This window comes from Mobula birostris, chromosome 13 (assembly GCF_030028105.1).
Source record: "Mobula birostris isolate sMobBir1 chromosome 13, sMobBir1.hap1, whole genome shotgun sequence".
Taxonomy (NCBI): Eukaryota; Metazoa; Chordata; class Chondrichthyes; order Myliobatiformes; family Myliobatidae; genus Mobula; species Mobula birostris.
The window spans coordinates 22,313,572-22,331,416 of record NC_092382.1 but is presented as its reverse complement, the minus strand read 5'-3'; the positions used below and the strand labels follow the sequence as shown (position 1 = coordinate 22,331,416).

At 43.4% G+C, this 17,845-nt stretch overlaps 2 protein-coding genes across 2 annotated transcripts in view; one reads left to right on the top strand and one right to left on the bottom strand.

The window, feature by feature from the left end:
• The window catches only part of LOC140208554 (uncharacterized), a 69,821-nt gene extending 64,069 nt beyond the window's left edge, over window positions 1-5,752 (top strand). Inside the window, 1 exon segment of the mRNA XM_072277301.1 lies at window positions 191-5,752. Within this exon segment, the coding sequence (XP_072133402.1) occupies window positions 191-1,666 (1,476 nt within the window). The 3' untranslated portion in view covers window positions 1,667-5,752.
• LOC140208555 (uncharacterized) overlaps window positions 1-17,008 on the bottom strand; it is a 40,547-nt gene extending 23,539 nt beyond the window's left edge. Inside the window, exon 1 of the mRNA XM_072277303.1 lies at window positions 15,652-17,008. Within this exon, the coding sequence (XP_072133404.1) occupies window positions 15,652-16,735 (1,084 nt within the window). The 5' untranslated portion in view covers window positions 16,736-17,008. The remainder of the gene's footprint in view (window positions 1-15,651) is intronic.
• Window positions 17,009-17,845: the final 837 nt, after the last annotated feature.

Below are 17,845 nucleotides of genomic sequence, written 5' to 3'. Positions count from 1 at the left end.
CAGTCGGTCTTCCCACCTGTGGACACAACAGTCAGTTCACACTGGGCAGAGGCTGGTCATCTGCTGAATTTGTGGGGAAGGATTCACTCAGTCATCTGAACTAATGGCTCACCAGCGAGTTCACACTTGGCAGAGGTCATTCACCTGCTCAGACTGTGGGAAGGGATTCACTTGCTCATCTAAACTGAAGGTTCATCAGAGAGTTCACACTGGAGAGAGGCCGTTCACCTGCAAAGACTGTGGGAAGGGATTCACATCGTCGTCTCACCTGAAGGTTCATCAGAGAGTTCATGCTGGAGAGAAGCCATTCACCTGCTTAGACTGTGGGAAAGGATTCACTTGCTCGTCTAATCTGAAGGTACATCAGAGAGTTCACACTGGGGAGAGGCCGTTCAAATGCTCAGACTGTGGGAAGGAATTCACTCGATCATCAACCCTACAAGCTCACCAGTCAGTTCACACTGGGGAGAGGCCATTCACCTGCTCAGACTGTGGGAAGGGATTCACTCAGTCATCCAACTTACTGGTACACAAGTCAGTTCACACTGGAGAGAGGCCATTCACCTGTTCAGACTGTGGGAAAGGATTCACTTGCTCATCTAATCTGAAGGTTCATCAGAGAGCTCACACTGGGGAGAAGCAGTTCACCTGCTCAGACTGCGGGAAGGGATTCACTCAGTCATCCACCCTACTGGTACACAAGTCAGTTCACACTGGCGAGAGGCCATTCACCTGCTCAGACTGTGGGAAAGGGTTCTCCCGGTTATCTCAACTGAAGGTACATCAGCGAGTTCACACTGGTGAGAGGCCATTCACCTGTTCAGACTGTGGGAAGGGATTCACTCAGTCATCTGAACTGAAGGTACATCAGCGAGTTCACACTGGAGAGAAGCCGTTCACCTGCTTCGACTGTGGGAAGAGATTCACTCTGTTATCTCAACTGCAGGTACATCAGCGAGTTCACACTGGGGAGAGGCCATTCACCTGCTCAGTCTGTGGGCAGGGATTCACACAGTTAACTAGCCTACAGGCACACCGGTCGGTTCACACTGGGGAGAGGCCGTTCACCTGCTCAGTCTGTGGGAAGGGATTCACTCGGTCATCTTTTCTGAAGGTACATCAGCGCATTCACACTGGAGAGAGGCCGTTTATGTGCTCAGACTGCGGGAAGGAATTCAGACGGTTAACTAGCCTACAATCACACCGGTTAGTTCACACTGGGGAGAGACCATTCACCTGCTCAGACTGCGGGAAGGGATTCACTCGGTCATCCTACCTACTGGTACACAGGTCAGTTCACACTGGGGAGAGACCGTTCACCTGCTCAGACTGTGGGAAGGGATTCACTGAGTCATCTAAACTGAAGGTACATCAGCGAATTCACATTGGGGAGAGGCCATTCACCTGCTCAGACTGTGGGAAAGGATTCACTCAGTCATCCCACCTACAAGCTCACCGGTCAGTTCACACTGGGGAGAGGCCGTTCATCTGCTCATACTGTGGGAAGGGATTCACTCAGTCATCTCACCTGAAGGTACATCAGAGAGTTCACACGGGGGAGAGGCCGTTCACCTGCTCAGACTGTGGGAAGGGATTCACTTGGTCATCTCAACTACAGAGACACCAGCAAGTTCACACTGGGTAGAGGTTGATCACCTGCCATTGAGTTCACACTGTGGAGAGGTTGTTCACCTGCTGTGAATGTAGGAAGCGATTCGCTCAGTCATCTAACCTTATATAACTCTCACTTCAGCTAGCAGGTTAATATAGGGGGTGATAGCCCCCCCAGCCTGGCCAAGCTTAAGAAATCTCATTTGGGTGGATGCTGCACGATGTGTCCCCTTTTACAAATCAGTACCCCGAAATAACAAGCGGTACACAATATGCAATTAAACAATTGAGCTTTATAATTCTTAATTTGACTACATGGTTCCTGAAGTAAACAAAAAAAAAAAGAAAAAGAGCCCACTCTCTCCATTTGCGTCTTCTCATCTCTCCCCAGCAAAAGACCATGAAAATCTCTCTTCCAGACTCACAAGAGAGAACATTTCTGTCACTGGATAGCCCTGCACTCCAAAACCCTGTTATCTCTAGTCATAACCTAAAGATTACTGCTACAGAGAAACCATTACCTCAGCAGTGATACATTGCAGAGAGGCCATTACATTAGCAGTGAAACCTTACAGCATGTTACACTTGTGACACACTACGGGATTCATACTGGGGAAAAAGTTTCAATAAGCTGCATGCTGGATATTTGTCCATCACCGTTGCTGAATGCAATTTCGAGAGTGACTGTCGGTGCTGAACTCTGCAATTATTGCTGCTGCTCACCACACCCAGTTCTGCACCCTGGTCACTGGGCATGGGAGGAGTTTCTTCTGCTGCACATTCACCCTTAATAGGGCTGGAGTTTAATATTCTGGATCTAAGACAATTAAATCAGTTCTATATTGAATTCTGTCTCCGGTACTTAGTGAATTTATAACGCACCTAGTGTACAGTAGGGAGACAACTCAGGCCGGCTGGACCCTGCCAGTGATTCTGTTCCATGACAGTCCTTTTAAATCCTCCCCTGTTGTTCCCTTCTTGCTCTCCTTGTGGTGATGGGTTCCAAACAGTCGCCACTCTTTGGGTGAAGAGGTTTGAATTTCTGCAGCCTGAAGAAGTGGAGCTGACTGCAGTTCTGTCTGAGATGTTCTTCGTCCCTCTAATCTCTGGGCTGAGGAAGAATGACATTGGTAGTTAACCTCCTTATTGATGTCTCATTTCCACATTATGGGTCATTTTCCCTGCTTCTAAAGGGTTGTTAGAAAACACCCTGTCCTCTGAAGACTGAAAACAGAATGGGAAACCATTAGTTGGATGTTGAACGGAGCAGGGTCAGAAACCAGAGGCGGGTCTGCACAGGGCAGAGTCTGGGGCTCTGGACGATGGCCGGGGTAAGAACATATGATGAGGAGAAGGGAATCAGCAGCGGGCCGTGGCAACAAATGATAGAGTAGCAATATTTGGAAGCTGATTGACAGAGAAAATAATCTGGTTGTCTGACTGATGACACAAACAATACCTGTGGTGAGGTGCTCCACTGGTCGAGGAACATGTGTGTGTTGGGAATGGTTTTATCTATTGAGGGAGTTGTTCCTGCTTGTTTATCCTGTAATATTATACCCGGATGGTTATTATGGATTGGCCTCTCTGAAATAATGTGCAGTATTGATTATCATATAATTTCTCAGATTTTGACTCTAAAACTGGATCAGGCTTGAATTTATGGTGCCTTTATGGAGTGATGGAGGGCATTCATGACTTTGCATTTTAAAGCACGATTTTGGTGAATGATATTTGCCACTTGATTGTACCTGGGCAAGTAATCAGATTGAGTTAAACTGCTGCAGGATCCTGGAATGTGTTGATTGTGACTGGTTTCTCTTGGCATTTTCTGCATTTACTGCCTTGTTTGTTTGTATTTCATGTATTTTTGATTTTTTTTTCTTTTTGTTACCCACCTTGTCCTGTATTTCTGCAAGGAACCCCCCTGTTTCTGGGAAGAGGTCTCCAACTCTCAGTCAGGTGCTCGATGCTTCCTTGTCACCATCTCATCTGCTCAGATCATTGGAATGTCTCCCATGGAGGGTCATGCTCATTCCACTGGTTAATGTTTTCTTCCATAGTGATGATTCATTTTTCTGAGTTGGCCTCTCATTTAAGTTTTCTGGTCTGTATTTCTTATCACGATTGCATATACACACACATGGAGTGTTGAATCCTGTTCAGTTTTGAAGAAAATATAAATGTTGTCTGATTTTTTTTTCATGTGTGTTATTTCTCTTCCTCCTTCTGTCCAAGGTAGCCTCAATCTAAGTGGGTTTGAGTGTAAATAGTCTTTTCTAAAGTTTTCTGAAGTTCTTATTCATCTTTGTAAATTTTACTGATTGAAATGGGACCAAGGTATTTTTATAAACAAAAAGTCACTGTAGGCATTGATGAAAGTGATTTTTGCCTTTTTTTGTATTTGTTAACTATTGAGCTCTGTTTGGCAGGTTCATTAAATCCTTGAACTAGATTTTGTCAAAGGTTTTCCGTATTTCGCACTACTTTCTATTTCCTTTGCTTGTCTGATCTGATATCTGATATTCCAGATACGTGGGTATCAAGAGTCGCTGTGAAGGGTCTTGGCCCGAAATGTTGATTCCCATCCATAGATGCTGCCTGACATGCTGAGCTCCTCCAGCACTTTGTGTGTAGTTCTGTAGATTTCTAGCATCTGCAGGTCCTCTTGTTTCCCCAGATATTTATAAGTTTCTTGAAAGAACAAGCTGGTAGTGGGGTTGTGTGGCTCTGTTGGTAAAATATTAAATAAAATCATTAGAAAGAGGTGGCATGGGGTTGGAAGGTGTAGAATCTGTGGGTAGAATTAAGGAACAGCAAATGTAAACAAAAATCCCTGATGAGAGTTGTATAGAGACCACCAAACATTAGTGAGTATGTGGTCCACAAATTAGAATGGGAGATAGAAAATGCGTGCCAAAAGGGCAATATTACACGGGGGATTATCGCGCAGGTGATTAGGAAAATTAGGATGGTGTTGGTCTCAAGATGAGGAATTCCTAGAATGCCTGCAAGATGCTTTTTCAGAGCAGCTCATGGTTGAGCCCACTTGGGGATCAGCTATTCTGGATTGGGTGTTGTAATGAACCAGAACTAATTAGGTCACTTAAAGGACCCTTAGGGAAAAGTGATCTTAATATGATCAAATTCACCCTGACATTAGAGAAGGAGAAGCTAAAGTCAGATGTGGGATAAAGAGAATTAGAGAGGCATGAGAGAAAAATTGGTCAAAATTGATTTTAAAAGAATATGGGCAGGGATGAAATGCAGCAACAATGGCTGGAATTTCTGGAAGAAATTCTGAAGGCACAGGATATATACATCAGAAAGAGGAAGTAGTATTCTAGAGGTAAGGGAACAAAACCGTGGCTGATAAGAGAAACCAGAGACAACATAAAAACCAAAGAGAGGGCATAGAGCAAAAATTACTTGGAAGTTAGAAGTTTGGGAAGCTTTTAAAACCAATAGAATGTAACTAAAATAATTAAGAAGGAAAAGATGGAATACATAGGTGAGGTAGCCAGTAATATTAAAGAGGATACCAATTTTTTCTTCAGGTACATATAGTGTAAAGGAGCAGCAGAAGTGGATATCAAACCACTGGAAAATGATGCTGGAGAGGTAGTAATGGGGTGGGGGTGCAGGGTGATGGCAGATGAACTGAATAAGTATTGTACATCACTCTTCTCTGCCGCAGACACTGGCAGGAATATGGAATTCCCAGATGTCAGTGGTCAGAATGTGTAAAGTTACGTTACTCGGGAGAAGGTTCTTGGGAAACAGAGATGGTCAGAGATGGTCACCTGGACCAGATGGTGTACACCCTGGAGATCTGAAAGGGGTGGCTGAAGAGATGTGGATGCATTAGCAATGATCTTTCGAGAATCGTTAAGGAAATTGTATCCTAGAGTCTCTCCCAATTGAACATGTAAATCTGATGGACTTTCGAAGTTATCACTTTAAGAACTATATCTGACTGTGTCGCTTTAAGAACTGTTTTTGCATTTAACGCTTTGAGAACCAGAGCCGAGTGGCGAGTTGGTGCACGGCTGCATATCTGTCAACTTCCGGTTAAAGTTTTAGTTCGATTTTTCCTTATCGTTTAGACGTGTGTAATAAATGTTTGGTTGTTTTTATATAACCTGTCTCGATTGATACTCATCGCTGCCGGTTACGTAACAATAAAAGCAAAAGTGGTGTCATATTATATAGCAAGAAAACAGTGGATAGTTAGAGGATTGGAAAGCTTTTACATAACCAATAGGAGACAACTTAAAAAAAGACACGCAGGAGAAAGAAGATGATAAGTTAAGGTAAGTGAGCCAATAATATCAAGTATCAAAAGTTATTCAGATATATAAAGAGCAAAAGAGAGGCAAGAGTTGATATTGTACTGCTGGAAGATGATGCTGGCGAGTTAGTAATAGAGCAAAGAAATAGCAGCTGAATGTGATAGTATTTTGTGTCAATCTTCACTGTGTAAGACACTAGTAGTATAAGTCCATAAGACATAGGAGCAGAATTAGGCCATTCAGCCCCATCGAGTCTGCTCCGCCGTTCTATCATGGCTGATCCCGGTTCTCACTCAACCCCATACACCTGCCTCCTCGGCATGTCCTGTAATGCCCTGACTGATCAGCAAACTATTAGCTTCTGCCTGAAATTTACCCACAGAGTTGGCCCCCACCGCCGTCTGTGTCAGAGAGTTCCACAGATTCACTGCTCTCTGACTAAATAAAATTCTCCTTAACAATACTAAAAGGTCGCTCCTCAGTTTTGAGGCTGTGCCCTCTGTTATGGCTACCCCCCCATACGAAAAGTCCTCTCCTCATCCACCCCATCGAGACCTTTCCACATTCGGTGGGTTTCAGTGAGATTTAACACCCCCTCCCCACCCGCGTTTATTAAACATAGGTCAGTGCAGGAGTACAGGACCAAGGCTGGCAAACACTCCTCATATCTTAACCCCTTCATTCCCGGAATCATCTTGAACATCCTCCAGACTCTCCCCAATGACAACACATCTTTTCTGAGATATGGGTCCCCAATACTCTTAAGTAAAGTTTAGAAAGTACCAGCATTATTATCTCCTTGCTTATATATGCTACTTCACTTTAAATAAATGCCAGCATTGCATTTGCCTCCCTTACCACAGACTCAACCTGTAAATTAACCTTCTGGGAGTCTTGTCCGAGGACTCATATTTCATATTTCCGAGGACTCGGATGTTTACTATAAGCCTACTGACTCTCACAGCTACCTGGACTACTCTTCTTCTCACCCTGTCCCTTGCAAAATGCCATCCCCTTCTCGCAATTCCTCCATCTCCACTGCACCTGCTCTCAGGATGAGGCTTTTCATTCCAGGACGAGGGAGATGTCCTCCTTTTTTAAAGAAAGGGGCTTCCCTTTCTCCACCATCAACTCTGCTCTCAAACGCATCTCCCCCATTTCAGGTACATCTGCTCTCACTCCATCCTCCCGCCACCCCACCAGGAATAGGGTTCCCCTGGTCCTCACCTACCACCCCACCAGCCTCCGGGTCCAACATATTATTCTCCATAACTTCCGCCACCTCCAACGGGATCCCACCACTAAGCACATCTTTCCCTCCCCCCCCCCCCCTCTGCTTTCCGCAGGGATCACTCCCTACGCGACTCCCTTGTCCATTCATCCCTCCCCACCAATCTCCCTCCTGGCACTTATCCTTGTAAGCGGAACAAGTGCTACACATGCCTTTACATTTCCTCCCTCACCACCATTCAGGGCCCCAAACAGTCTTTCCAGGTGAGGCGACACTTCACCTGTGAGTCGGCTGGGGTGATATACTGCATCAGGTGCTCCCAATGCGGCCTTCTATATATTGGCGAGACCCGATGCAGACTGGGAGATCATTTCGCTGAACACCTACGCTCTGTCCGCCAGAGAAAGCAGGATCTCCCAGTGGCCACACATTTTAATTCCACGTCCCATTCCCATTCCGTGTCTATTCACAGCCTCCTCTACTGTAAAGATGAAGCCAGACTCAGGTTGGAGGAACAACACCTGACATTCCGTCTGGGTAGCCTCCAACCTGATGGCAAGAACATTGACTTCTCTAACTTCCGCTAATGCCCCACCTCCCCTTCATACCCCATCCGTTATTTATTGAAATATACACATTCTTTCTCTCTCTCTCCTTTTTCTCCCTCTGACTATACCCCTTGCCCATCCTCTGGGTCCCCCCCCCCCACCTTGTCTTTCTCCCCGGACCTCCTGTCCCATGATCCTCTCATATCCCCTTTGCCAATCACCTGTCCAGCTCTTGGCTCCATCCCTCCCCCTCCTGTCTTCTCCTATCATTTTGGATCTCCCCTTACCCCTCCCAAATTTCTTACTAACTCTTCCTTCAGTTAGTCCTGATGAACGGTCTCGGCCTGAAACGTCGACTGTACCTCTTCCTAGAGATGCTGCCTGGCCTGCTGCGTTCACCAGCAACTTTGATGTGTGTTGCTAGAAAATATGGGACTTGAGAGGGAAAATCTCAATAAACCAAAATGTTTTCTAAACTATAACCAAATCCTCAATGTATGTTTAACCACCAGATTGTCAATTAATTTATTTAAAGGTAAAGGAAGCAAGGATCCAAGTAAAGAAATAATGGAAAATTTTATAACAGAGTTGACTTCCGAAGAAACCCATATAGATCAATTCTCATAGTTAATGTAATATATCCAGAACGTAATATTACGTATATTAACTGCCCAATAATATAACCTAAAATTGGGTAGGGTAAAGCTTCCATTCTCTTTGGTTTTCTGAAGGTGAGCTTTATTTTTTACGAGGTGTTTTTTTTTTTACTTCTTTCATATATACGAAGAAGGAATTGAATCCAAAGAGTCAAAAGAAGATTTAGGAATAAAAACAGGCACAGCTTGAGAAAGGTATATAAATTTAGGTAAGATATTCATTTTAATCGAATTGATTCGGCCAATCAGTGATAAAGAGAGAGGCAACCAATTAGAGTTTTTTAAATGTAAATTCAATAAACTTTAAAAATTTTCCTTAAATAAATCTTTATAATTCTTATTAATTGTTACTCCTAAATATGTAAATTGCTCTCCTAAAATTTTAAAAGGAAGGTTAATATCAGTTGGTATGAAATTGTTTAAAGGGAACAGTTCACTCTTCTGTAGATTTAATTTTTATCCTGAGAACTGACTAAAATTAGTCAGTAAATGGACACAAATGGTAAGGAGGTTGTAACATTAGGTATAAAAAGCAATAAGTCATCAGCAATAGAGCGACACTTTATGAATAGTACCTCTCCTTAAAATACCAGTGATCTCTTTAGACTCTCAACAAGCAATTGCTAATGGTTCTGATACCAAATCAAAAAGCAGGGGGCTCAAGGGGCAACCTTGTCTAGTTCCAGGTTGGAGTTTAAAGGGTTTAGAATTCTGAAAATTAGTAAGAACCCGAGCGGAGGGAGATAAATAATGTAATTTAATCTAATGAATAAAAGTAGGTCCAAAATAAATTTTTCTAAGGATGTAAATAGAAAGTTCCATTCAACTCTGTCAAGAGCCTTCTCCGCATCCAAAGATATCACACATTCCGGTATTTCCTTAGATGGAGAGTATATAACATTCAACAAACGCCGTATATTAAAATGGGAATATAGATTTTTAATAAATCCTGTCTAATCATCCAAAACTACAGAAGATATAATATTTTCAAGTCTGCGATCCAACACTTTAGATAAAATTTTTTTATCAAAATTGAGTAAAGAGATAGGTCTATACGAAGAACATTTAGTAGGATTCTTATTCATTTTGAGAATGAGCGAAATGGAAGCTTCGTAAAAAGATTGTGGTTGTCTTCCTTCCTGTAATGGTAGAACATAAATGTGGTGTAATCAAGGAGGACAAAGCCTAATAAAACTCTCCAGAGAATCCACTGGGTCCTGGGGATTTCCCAGAATGCAATTCTCAAATATCCTCCCCAATTTCATCCTGGGAAATAGGTTGATCCAATTGCCTACGATCATCTAACGAAAGATTAGGAATATTTAATTGATCTAAAAAATTATTCATTGCAATATTATCATTAACAGAGTCAGAACTATACAATTTAGAATAAAATTCCCTAAAAATGTCATTAATTTCAAGGTGGTCAGTTGTCATGTCCCCGTTAATTTTATGTATTTCTTTAATTTGTCGCTTGGCTGAAAATGGCTTCAATTGATTAGCCAGTAGCTTACCAGTTTTATCTCCGTGAATATAAAGTTGACTTCTATCTTTAAAAAGTTGGCTTTCAATTGGATATGTTAAAGGAAGATCATATTTAGTTTTAGTTTCAATACGTCTCTTATATGTTTCAGGATCAGGTACAGAAGCATATTTATGGTCCAGTTGCTTTAGCTGATTGGCTAATCCATTTCTTTCTTTGTTAGCTTTTTTAATGATGTTTGCAGTATCAGAAATAATTTGACCCCGGATGTATGCTTTAAAAGTATCCCATATAATAAGGCTAGACGCCTCTTCCAACGTATTTTCTTCAAAAATAAAGAGTAATTTGATTCTCCATAAATTTTTAAAAACCCTCATCGGATAACAGAGTTAAACTAAATCGCCAAAATCTACTCATGGAGATAGGACCAGGAAGATTTAAAGATAGAAATACAGGGGAGTGGTCAGAGATAGCAATCTCTTTATATTCAATCGATCGAACTAATGGAATCATTTGACTATCAATAAAAAAGTCAATCCCGGTATAAGAATGTTAGACATGAGAGAAAAAAATACTCCCTGTCTGTCGGATGAAGAAATCGCCAAGAATCAACTATACCACATTTAGTTAGAAAAGATTGGATAAACAAAGCTGATTTATTAAGTGTGGCTGGTTTGATAGATGAGCAATCTAACCAGCAGTTAAATCTCCTCCATCACAAGAAAGTACACAAATCTGGCAAAAATGAAAATAGATGTTCAAAAAATCCTGGATCATCTACGTTGGGGGCATATACATTAGCAAAAACAATCGATTCACTGTCTAAACTCTGATACAATAACAAATCGACAATTAGGGTCTGAAACAACTTTATGCTGAATAAAGGAAACTGTATTATCTACAAAAATCAAAACTCCACATGATTTTACATTAAACGAAGAGTGGAATTCATATTCTTCCACCTAGTAAAAAAAAACATAAGCTATCACAGCTGCGTATGCGCATTTCTTGTAAAAAAAAAACGGTGCTTTTAATTTTTTAATATAAGCAAACACTTTGTTCCTTTTGGTGGGGTGATTCAGCCCTTTCACATTCAAACTAAACAGGTTAAAATTTCGAAACATTTTAAATACCAATCAACATGTAATTAAAAGATCTGGCCATTAAGTTATTAAAACAAGAAAGCAAACTGTAAAGTAAAGTGGTCAAACAAACAATCATATATTCAACCCAACACAGCTCCCAGAGAGAAATAGGCCCTACCCCCTCCCCTACCCAAAGCGAGAAAGCTGACCAATAGACAGTCAGTGAGCTGAGAACTAAGTACCGGCCCCAAAAAATCCTGTTGACAGAAAAAACTCCAGTCTTGCAAGGTCATAATGCCCCTACCAAGACACAACATAAAAAGTAAAATAACTTGGTATTCGGAAATACGAAAGGATCACTTTAAACAAATTCAAAGAAAGCTGTATTAAAATAAAGCCTCAAAACGGGATAAAATAAAGTAGTATCAAAAAAAAATCTAACAAAAGACAATATATGAACAGCCAAAACGTAAGCTTAATGAAACCTTATTTCAAATTCATATTAACAGAAGAAAAAAACTTGATCAAATAAGAAGTATAACAGTTTTAGACTTCATCCTTCAGAAACTCTTTTGCATCTTCAACTGAATTTATTCTTTTTCGCAATCCGTTCTTCAAAACAATATGCAGACGTGCGGGGAACTGAAGGGATGGTTTATACCCTTTATTATAAAATTCCAACATAACTTCTTCATATTTCATGCGATCAGCCAAAACTTCAGGCGAATAGTCTTCCACAAATCTAACCTGTAATTTTGGAAATTGATCATTCCTTGCCTCCGGTTATGGTGAATTAAAAGGTCCTTCATACGAAATTCATGAAAGGCTAGTCCGACCGATCTGGGTCTCGCCGCCAAGGACAATGGCTTCAAAGTCGGAGAGCAAAAAGCTCCATCGAGCTTCAGCTCAGATGTGAATAAAGCAGGGAAAATCTGCTTCAGAAAGTTTGCAAAAAATTCGTAGGGTCAGCACCTTCAATTGATTCTTCAAGACCCAGGATTCGCAAGTTATTTCTCCTATTTCTATTTTCGAGACTGATGATCCTTTTCAGCATTTTATCACTGGATAAAGATAACTCTTTGCAGAGTTTAATTGTATCTTCAACGTCCTCTTCAAGTGTCATTAGCTTCACAGTATTCTCCTGAATTTGGCTCTCATGCTGAAATAAAGTTCATTGAATTGTATCCAATTTGCCATTAAGTCATTGAAACTCATTCCGATTTTTGCCGTTTAAGGAAGTCACTGACTGAATCCAAAGTGACTGGGGATTCATCTTCTGTTTCTCTTTCTTTTGCAAACGCTTTGGTTCTTTTCCCGGCCACAGTAAAGTAGCATTGAAATATTATAATAAGATTTCAAAAAAAAAAGACTGGTAGAGACAATTAAGTAAACAGGGTAGGAGCAATCGAAAAGCGACCAACAGGGCTCTGACTGCTTCTTATATCTAACATATGCTACCTTCTTCCGCTTGACGAGTTGCCTCGCGTGTTTCGTCAGCCACGGTTCCCTTTTCCTACCATTTTTTCCTTGCCTCAGTGGGACAAACCTATCCTGAACCCAGCACAAGTGGTCCCTAAACTTCCTCCACATTACTTCTGTAATTTCAGCTTTGAAAATCTGTTTCCAATTTACTCTCGCTAATTCCTGCCTCTTCCCTTCATAGTTAGCCCTTCCCCAGTTAAGCACTTTCCCATTTTGTCTGTTTTTATCCTTTTCCATAGCTATGCTGAAGCTAAGGGAGTTGTGGCCACTCTCACCAAAATGCTCCCCCATCAAGAGGTCTGCAACCTGACCAGGTTCATTACCGAGAACTAGATCCAGTATGGCCTCTCCTCTCGTCGGCCGGTCACATACTGTGTCAGGAATCCTTCTTGAACACACTTGACAAATTCAGCCCCATCTATCCCCCTTGCCGTCAGGAGGTGCCAGTCAATATGAGGGAAATCACCCATAACTACAACCCTGTATTTCCTGCACCATTCTAAAATCTGCCTGCTTATCTGCTCCTCAGTGTCCCGAAGGCTATTTGGGGGCCTATAGACTACTCCCAGCACAGTGATTGATCCCTTCCTATTTCTGACTTCCACCCACACCGACTCAGTGGACGCTCCCTCTGCAGCATCCTCTCTTCCTACAGCCGTGATACTATCCCTGATCAGTAATGCTACTCCCCCCCTTTTCTACCTCCCATCCTAATCCTTTTAAAACACCTAAACCCCAGTACCTGCATCAGCCAATCCTGCCCTTCCTCCAGCCAAGTTTCAGTAATGGCCACAACATCGTAGTTCCACGTACTGATCCATTCTCTAAGTTCATCCCCTTTATTCCTAATACTCCTGGCATTGAAATACACACACTTCAACCCCTCAAACTGGCTACATTTATGTTTTGTCCCCTGCCTGTCCTTCCTCACCAACTCAGAACACACAGCATCGTGCCCTTGTCCTTCTACCCTCATCTCTGCACTCACATTCTGATTCCCACCCCCCTGACAAACTAGTTTAAACCCTCCCCAGCAGCTCTAGCAAACCTGCCCACCTGGATATTGGTCCCTTTCCAGTTCAGGTGCAGCCCGTCCTTGTTGTACAGGTCAGACCTTCCCCAGGAGAGATCCCAATGTTCCAGAAATCTGAACCCCTGCCCCCTGCACCAACTCTTCAGCCACACTTTCAACTGCCATGACTTCCAGTTCCTACCCTCTATGTCCCATGGCACAGGCAGCAATCCTGAGATTACCATCCCTGAGATCCTGCTTTTTCACTTTTTTCCTAACTCCCAATATTCCTACACTCCAAAGAATAAAGACCTAATTTGTTCAACCTTCTGCTGTAACTTAGGAGATGAAACCCAGGCAACATTTTAGTAAATCTCCTCCGTACTCTCTCAATTTTATTGACATCTTTCCTATAATTTGGTTACCAGAACTGTATACAATACTCCAAATTTGGCCTTACCAATGCCTTGTACAATTTCAACATTACATCCCAACTCCTATACTCAATGCTCTGATTTATAAAGGCCAGCATACCAAAAGATTTCTTCACCACCCTATCCAAACGAGACTCCACCTTCAGGGAACTATGCACCATTACTCCTAGATCCCTCTGTTCTACTGCATTCTTCAGTGCCCTACCATTTACCATGTATGCCCTATTTTGATTACTCCTACCAAAATGCAGCACCTCACATTTATCAGCATTAAGCTCCTTCTGCCAGCTTTCAGCCCACTCTTCTAAGTGGTCTAAATCTCTCTGCAAGCTTTGAAAACCTTCTTCATGATCCACAACTCCACCTATCTTAGTATCATCTGCATACTTACTAATCCAATTTACCACCCCATCATCCAGATAATTAATATATATGACAAACAACATTGGACCCAGTACAGATCCCTGAGGTTTAGTCATCAGAGACAATTGTGCTGTCCCTGACTTCTCACATCCTACAATCGGAGCACTGGACTGCCCTATCTACAGCCTCCATTACCAACTCCTAAGTTAATCAAAATAATTATAGGAACATACCCGGCCTTACCTTACTGGGAGCAAGCTCGTCCTCTGCCTCTGCTCGCCGAAACATCTCGAGCCAAAGCCTCAAAGCTCCACTCCTTCACTGGCCCACTCACTCACTGGCCACTCCGCTTCAGCTACCCCTCTTTTTACTTGTTTGTTGAACTTCTCAATTTTCAATTGCCCAATCAGCTGCTTTCTGCTGGGTCTGAGCTGTTCAAACCTTGATTGACTTGATTGTACAATCCAACTGCCAAAATCTCTTGAGTCAAAGCTCCATTCCTTCACTGGCCGCTCTCCACTCCAGTCCACGTTAAACTCCAGTCCCATTAAAGGTGAATATGCAGCAGAAGAAACTCCTCCCATGCCCAGTGACCAGGGTGCAGAACTGGGTGTGGTGAGCAGTAGCAATAATTGCAGAGTTCAGCACCGACAGTCACTCTCGAAATTGCATTCAGCAACGGTGATGGACAAATATCGAGCATGCAGCTTATTGAAACTTTCTCCCCAGTGTGAACCCGGCAGTGTGTCACAAATAACATGCTGTAAGGTTTCACAGCTAATGTAACAGCCTCTGTGCAATGTTTCACTGCTGAGGTAATGTTTTCTCTGTAACAGCAATGGTTAGGTTACGACTAGAGACAACAGGGTTTTTGAATGCAGGGCTATCCAATGACAGAAATGTTCTTTATTGTTCGTCAGGAAGAGAGATTTTTGCAGTCTTTTGCTGGGGAGAGATGAGAAGACATGAATGGAGAGAGTGGGCCCTTTTTCTTTACTAGCTTTATAGCCAAAGAAAGAACTATAAAGCCCAATCGTTTAATCGCATATTATGTACCATTTGTTATTTCGGGGTACTGATATGTAACAGGGGACACATCAAGCAGCTTCCACCCAAACAAGATTTCTTAAGTTTGGCCAGGCTGGGGGGCTATCACCCCCTATATTAAGCTGCTAGCCAAAGTGAGAATTACCTAAGGTTAGAATACTGAGTGAATTGCTTCCCACATTCAAAGCGGGTGAACAACCTCTCCCTGGTGTGAACTCAATGATGCACATTCGGTGGAGGTGGCTGAGAGAATCCCTTCCCGAAGTCTGAGCAGGTGATCGGTCTCTACCCAGTGTGAGCTCGCTGGTGTTTCTGTAGGTTTGATGACCGAGTGAATCCCTTCCCACACACTGAGCAGGTGCACGGCCTCTCCCCAGTGTGAACTCGCTGGTGTCTATGTAGGACACCTGACGAAGTGAATCCCTTCCCACACACTGAGCAGGTGAATGGCCTCTCCCCTGTGTGAACTCGCTGATGAACCTTCAGGTGGGATGAGCAAGTGAATCCCTTCCCACAGTCTGAGCAGGTGAAGGGCCACTCTCCAGTGTGAACTCGCTGGTGAACCTTCAGGTGGGATGAGCAAGTGAATCCCTTCCCACAGTCGGAGCAGGTGAACGGCCTCTCCCCACTGTGAATAGACCAGTGTGCTTGTAGGTGGGATGATCGAATGAATCCCTTCCCACACACTGAGCAGGTGAACGGCCTCTCCCCAGTGTGAACTCGCTGGTGTCTGAGTAGGACACATGACGAAGTGAATCCCTTCCCACAGTCTGAGCAGGTGAACGGCCTCTCCCCAGTGTGAACTCGCCGATGTACCTTCAGGTGGGATGAGCAAGTGAATCTCTTCCCACAGTCCAAGCAGGTGAACAGCCTCTCCCCAGTGTGAAAAGACCAGTGTGCTTGTAGTTCGGATGATCGAATGAATCCCTTCCCACACACTGAGCAGGTGAACGGCCTCTCCCCAGTGTGAACTCGCTGGTGTCTCTGTAGATCAGGTGACCGAGTGAATCCCTTCCCACAGTCTGAGCAGGTGAATGGCCTCTCCCCAGTGTGAACTCGCTGATGTACCTTCAGTTGGGATGAGCAACTGAATCCTTTTCCACAGTCTGAGCAGGTGAACGGCCTCTCCCCAGTGTGAACTCGCTGATGAACCTTCAGGTGGGATGAGCAAGTGAATCCCTTCCCACAGTCGGAGCAGGTGAATGGCCTCTCCCCAGTGTGAACTCGCTGATGTACCTTCAGTTGGGATGAGCAACTGAATCCCTTCTCGCAGTCTGAGCAGGTGAACGGCCTCTCTCCAGTGTGAACTCGCCGATGAACCATCAGGTGGGATGAGCAAGTGAATTTCTTCCTGCAGTCCAAGCAGGTGAACAGCCGCTCCCCAGTGTGAACTGACTGGTGTCTCAGTAGGTCAGATGAGTTAATGAATCGCTTCCCACAGTCTGAGCAGGTGAACGGCCGCTCCCCGGTGTCATCTCGCTGGTGAGCCATTAGGTAAGATGATCGCGTGAATCCTTCCCCACAAATTCAGCAGATGACCAGCCTCTGCCCAGGGTGAACTGACTGGTGTGTCCACAGGTGGGATGACCAACTGAATGCCTTCTCACCCACAGAACAAATGAATGGCCTTGTCCGGTGTGAACTTGCTGATATATCTTCAGTTGACGGTGTGAACTTGCTGATATATCTTCAGTTGAAATGACTGAGTGAATCCCTCCCCACAGTCTGAGCAGGAAGGATGATCGAGTGAATCCCTTGCTCCACTTCTTAAATATCTGGACAGAGACAGCAAAACTGGCGTGTTGTGTTCGAGATTCCCATAGACAAATTCCTTATCATTTTTAACCTGTAAAAATATTTACAAAATGAATCAACGGGTGTCAGACAATATTTCAGATGAGATCACTTGAGTTGTCAAGGTGTGCTCTGACATCACACTGTTACAGTGAGGTTCAACCCAAGTTGGAGAGAGAAATCATCTTCTAACTGGGCACAGTGCTGGTATCTGGAATGACCATCAAACTCTCTGATGCTCTTCCTGTCTCTCTCAGAATGGGGTATTTCTGCCATCTCCAGTCTGTGACCTGGCTCAGTTTGACTGTCTCCATTGGTATTATTCCCTGTTCCCACTGCGCTGCATGGGTTCATGGCCCCACAGGAACTGAAACACTCTCACACAATAACCGGCAGTGCATTCCACGCACCCACCACTCTCTGTGTAAAAAACTTACCCCTGACATCCCCTCGGTATCTGTTTCCAAGCACCTTAAAACTATGCCCCTCGTGTTAGCCATTTCAGCCCTGGGAAAAAACCTCTGGCTATCCACACGATCAATGCCCCTCATCATCTTATACATCAAAAAAAGGCTCCAAACATAAACAAGGAAATTATACATTGCTTTGAGGATTTGTAAGAAGTATACAAAATTATGGGGGTATAGATAGGGTAAATGCAAGCAGCTTTTTCCACTGAGGTTGGGTGGGATGACAACCAGAGGTCATGGGTAAGTGCGGAAGGTGAAAATTAAACAAAAACATTTGGAAAAGCTCTTTCCTGAAATGGTCATGAGAGTGTGGAATGAGATGTCAGCACAAGTGATG